At 39.3% G+C, this 5269-nt stretch overlaps 1 protein-coding gene across 1 annotated transcript; it reads right to left on the bottom strand.

Annotated features, from left to right (window-relative positions):
* Nucleotides 1–2949: 2949 nt before the first annotated feature.
* On the bottom strand, nucleotides 2950–3810 carry LOC108960307 (receptor-like protein 33). The gene has a single exon (XM_018875439.2). It carries the CDS (start codon nucleotides 3808–3810, stop codon nucleotides 2950–2952), a length of 861 nt encoding a protein of 286 aa, XP_018730984.2.
* Nucleotides 3811–5269: the final 1459 nt, after the last annotated feature.

Raw genomic sequence — 5269 nt, 5'->3', positions numbered from 1 at the left:
AAAATGATTTGTGACATAACAGAGCTTTCAATTTTTGAAATTGGGTTCAATTTCTCGGTTAATTTTAATCTGGCGTGATTTTAGCGCGTCCTAACCTACCAAGTAGTTTTTAGGAATTTTTCATGCAATTAACCCGTGGTTGATTATTTTCAAGCCATAATGTGCATTTTCAACTCATTGGTGACTCTCGGTTGTTGTGAAAATTTCGAGGTTTCAAATACAGATATAGTGTACCAAAATGACAGAGAAATCGGTCTAGTGCCGATCGACAAGAATTGTGCAATTAGATGAAATCACCCACACTTAATCATATGGCTCTATTGAATCGACCTATCTCCGGTCTCTAATTGATTTGTGCCGTAATGACTCTTGCAAATTAGCATGATCGAGCAGTCGATTCTTAGTCGAATTCTCAAGTTTATTGCGTTTAGATTCCTTAATGGCTTCACTTAATAGGCTAGTTATCTCGTGAGTGGCCTACTCAGAGAAAAGAACTATAGGTGCGTCGATAAAAAGCCCGTCTTATTTAATTGAAAACAAAATTAGAAATTTGGGATGTCCCATATCGAGTCCTAAGGCTAGGGCTTGGTGACCGTTAGTAAGGGCCTCCGAGCCCTCACCCAAATTTAGGGCCAAGGTCGCAGCTCTCCCCCAAATCCTTGCCAACCCTCTTCGGGCCAAGGGCCATTGCCGGCTAGGGCAACCCTAGATTTAGGTGAAGGATCGCAGGCCCTTGTTGGTTGGCCAAGGCCTAGCAACCTCAACCGACCCTTCCCTCACCGTCGCTGACTCTTCTTGGCGACAATGGAGAGGGTCCTTGCCTTCTGCCTCATCTCCTTTTTTTTTTTTTTTTTTTAATATAAAATTTTAATTTAATTAATATTTATATTAATTTAAAAAAAAAAGACAAAAATGACATCGTTTTGGTTCTCCATTGTTGACTTAGTTATCTGGTGAGCCACGTAGGTGAGTAATATCAACAAAAAATTACCATGTAGGATTTCCGGTGGGGTTTGTCGGACTTAGCACTCATGTGTCTCATTTTTAAAAAAAAGTGGCATTTAAGTGTCACTTTCATAACTTTTGACATTTAAATGTCTCCTTATGCTATGTTTTGACACTTTAGATGTTCTTTTTCTGATGTTTAATGTTACCCGATCCATTTCTCATTTTTCTTGATTGTAGCCAGCGAATTCATGTGCATTGCCCTGAAAAGACACTGCCAGAGAAAATCAAGAGAATAAAATTAAGTTTTGTCAATCGAACAATCCTAGATGGGCATTGATTTAGCTGTTTAATATTCAAGAAAGAAAAATTCTGACATCTATAACGGAATTGGTTTAATCTGATCGTGTATCTTTATGTTAGCATCTTTTATTTTATTTTTTAATATAGAATGATGAAGAATGCATATGAGTGACCCCATATTAATGTCCTATTTAAAGTTTATAATGCATTATTTGGTCAACGGAAGTATATAAATCAGATAGGACGATCGACAGAAACAAGTAATGCGGGACAATTTCGGTCGATAATTGCTGTTTGGTCTCAATTGGTTTAAATCCAAAACTTGGGTTGCCATTGATCATAACTTCTCTTCTTTTGTAATTCCGTCCAAAACGAAGACAATATTCTCGAAATATTCAATTTAGAACTTTGAAGATTACTAGGCTTCTCTACCGCCAAAATTGTTATCACTACTTGTTCCAACATATCATACGATATATCAAAAACAATTCCAGTCACTAGTTTGTGGCCAGTTTTTCATTGAGGCACATATGGACGTTTTCCGCCAGTTGTGGGCCGTTTGGAATAATTGCAGGGCCAACCGGCTACTGGTCTAGTACTCTTTTACTTCCATATCAAAGTTCTGCAATAATTTTCCTTTTCATTTTCGGTTTCGAGGTAAATAAGTTCTGTAATGTATCATTTCCGTTCGCACAACAGTCGCCGTCAGTGATGCTTGAGAAATGTTGAAGTTCGATAATGAGAAGTCTATCAAATCAAAACTTTTCCGAATTATTATGTTTCTACTTCTTTTGGTGAGTCAGTTGAGGGAAGCCTTAAACTTGATAAGGCTATATTGTTGACTTGGGCTACATGCGGTTCGGGTCTTCGTTTGAGTTGGGTCAAGCACATTTCATTTTGGTTCTATTCGGCTTGGTTCAAGTATCATGAAAATCCGAACTGAACAAAATCGTTGACACCCCATTATCAATATCCCCATGCAGAACTAGGACTTCATCTCCAAAAATTAAGTTGTTGAACAGTGACCCAAGTCGGCCTAGAGAACTAGACATTTGTGCTAGTTTATTGATGTTATTCATTCAGTTTGAGTTCAAAGACCTAACTTGCTCCCAAATATATGTATATTCCCATGGTATTAGCACTGAATCTTACATGAAGGATCTGCGCCAGTTACTGTTGGAGTTCATGTATAATAGCTTACAGTCCACAATTTACTACTGACCTGTAACTTTAAAGATTTTAGTGTTTACTCCTAAGGACATTATTTCATTGGCAGATTAATTTATTAACAACTTTGGCTAAATGGGTTTATTCTTCACTTCTTATTCTTCATGGACATATAAAAGTTACGCAGATGGGAAGATGGAAAAGACATCTGGAAAGGTTAAAGAAACTTTCTATTTTTCTATTTTTTGCTTCATTTTTTTAAAAAGTTGTCTGTTTAACATATCCCGGTATTAATCTTCTCAATTAAACATAAATATTTGCACCAAAAAATGATAAAAGAAGGCATTAGAAGCAAGCCTCTATAAGGAAAATGACATTGCTAACTGCTCTTATGACATCTTTATATAGGTTATCTACGTTGTGCAATTTAAAGACACAACTTCTTCAACAATTTCATTGTCCATGAAATTCGATGGCCTTCCGCTTTAGCTTCTCTATCCACTCCACTGTGCTTCTCTCCAGCATTCTCACAACTCACAAGAGCCATTTGGGCCTTCCCGTTTTAAATACAATGTATGATATGGAAATCTCGATTACAATTCTGGATGCGTAACCTATCCATATTGCTTTAAACCAACCCTCATGCCCTTGGTGGTCGAAAGTTGACAAGGGCAATGGTTGAGGAGGTTGAGCATCGCCAGGGAATGCTTTTGGCAATGGAGTTCCACATAAGCCTGGATTCCCACCAAGCGAGTCACTTGAAAATGTACTCAATTGCTTGTCTTGAGGAATTTGACCAGTGAGTTGGTTCTTTGAGAGGTTTAAGCACCCAAGGAATGCCAAATCTCCCAATTTTCTAGGAATTCCTCCACTGAGCTTGTTTGAAGAAAGATCAAGCCATTCAAGATTAGTCAAGTTCCCTAGAGTAAGAGGGATGGAACCTGTAAGGTGATTATGAGAAAGGTTAAGCCCTATGAGAGAGTGAAGACGTCCAATGACTCCTGGGATATCCGATTGGAAAGAGTTGCATGACAAGTCAATGGTTGTGAAAACAGTTAAGATCTTCACTAGCTCAATCTCTCGCCTTTTCATGGTCATGGTAATGGAATTCTCATAAAACGACGAGTTCATATACAGTGATTTTTCTTGCCCATTTTCACTATCCATCATGGCTTGAAGGTTCACAATCAAGTTGGCTGGCAAGGGACTGCCAAAGTTGTTGTTGGAGAGGTCCAAAATGTGTAACTTGGGAAAGAGGCGAGTTCCCTTAGGAATATTCAAAAGATTCCTAAATCTGTTTGACCTCAAAACAAGAACTTTTAGTTCTTGGAGTGTTCCCAACCATGTCGGAAATGTATCCTCTATCCAATTATCACTGAGATCCAAAACTTCCATATCTATACATTTGACAAGGGATCGGGGCAATGCGCCTTCAAATCTATTTCGACTCAAGTCAAGAGTCGTCAACATATTTGGAAATAATTGAGGAATTGTGCCCTCAAGGTGATTCTTTTGCAGGTTCAAGATTGACAAAGGGGTGCTTAAATTTGTAAAGCACCAAGGCAAGCTACCTGTCAAGCCGTTATCGGACAAGATGATGATCTTGAGGACTGTGGCATTGCATAACAATGAAGGGATCATTCCCATTACATTATTACTTGCAATAGAATAATAATATGTGATAGGAGATGGAAGTGGAATTGAGCCTCCATAATTATTGTTGGACAAGTCAATAATGTGCAATGAGGTGTTTGAGAAATCCTCCACAGGCCACAAACTAGTAAAATGTTTGCTGGAAATAGATAAATGAACAAGACCAGGAAAGGAGAGTGAAAGGGTAGTGATGTTGATCCTACCATGAAATTTGTTGGATTGCAAATCAAAGCTCCACAAATTCGATACTTCCAGCCAATGTGGGAAGGTATCACTTGTCATGCCCCGAACCTCGAGCACGTGTACATCCCTCTGTGGTCCATAAAACTTGCAACTTCCTAGGATATATCGCCGACCCATTAATTTTATTGCACATGCGGAAGCGAATAAATAATCCCCAGACAAAACTCAATTGGGATAGAAAAGCAGGACCACATTTTCAAAACCAAAACACACACCTTTATACACAACAGACCAGTTTATTTACAGAACTAGTCTATCCATAAAAGATCTATAGAAGATCAGTCCTCAAAATGAAGTTGTCCTAAAACCAGCTAGTCAGATTCATTTGTCGACTCTTCAGTCTTTGTAGGCACGGGGGGCATCGGGTTCTCCACCAAACCATCTGGAGGATCAACTGCACTCTCCCCTAGAGCGGCATCTATTAGTCTAGAGGGGATTTCAAAACACCTAAGAGGACCATCTAGGAATCCATTGGGTCTGTAGCAAAACCACGCTCTTAATCGATGAGGAACCCTATAAAGTAGGTTCTCTTCAACCTAGACGGTGGTCCCCACTAGCTCATTGGACCCAATGACTTCCGGGGTTGGCATAGTCATAAACCCGCTTAGTGACCCCTCATTGGTCTACCAAAAAGCTCCGGAGGATCCGCCATCTAAGGACCTGAAAATGTTGAGCCCACGACGGGGTGAGACAATGTCTCAGCAAGTTCATCTCCTAAACTCCGACTAGGAAGGAAATACGCCTAAAGGCCTAACCACACAAGTCAGAAGACTTACCTCACCTCAGTTCCTTCCTGCAAGTCAATACAATTAAATTCTCACTCAATCAATCGATCTAGTCGATCGATACAACCCTAACCATCAATCCATCCATCCACTCAATCAATCAATCAATCAATTTGATCACTGCTCACCCAAGCTGAGATTGATTAAAATTGCTCACCAAAGCTGATACATAT

This window comes from Eucalyptus grandis, chromosome 6 (assembly GCF_016545825.1).
Source record: "Eucalyptus grandis isolate ANBG69807.140 chromosome 6, ASM1654582v1, whole genome shotgun sequence".
In the NCBI taxonomy this organism is placed as follows: domain Eukaryota; kingdom Viridiplantae; phylum Streptophyta; class Magnoliopsida; order Myrtales; family Myrtaceae; genus Eucalyptus; species Eucalyptus grandis.
The sequence above is the reverse complement of the archived record's forward strand: the minus strand, read 5'-3'. Positions and strand labels throughout refer to the sequence as shown.

Bases quoted from the DNA above. Each gene is read 5' to 3' on its own strand.
- LOC108960307 (XM_018875439.2), bottom strand. From the start codon at position 3,810: ATGGAAGTTTTGGATCTCAGTGATAATTGGATAGAGGATACATTTCCG.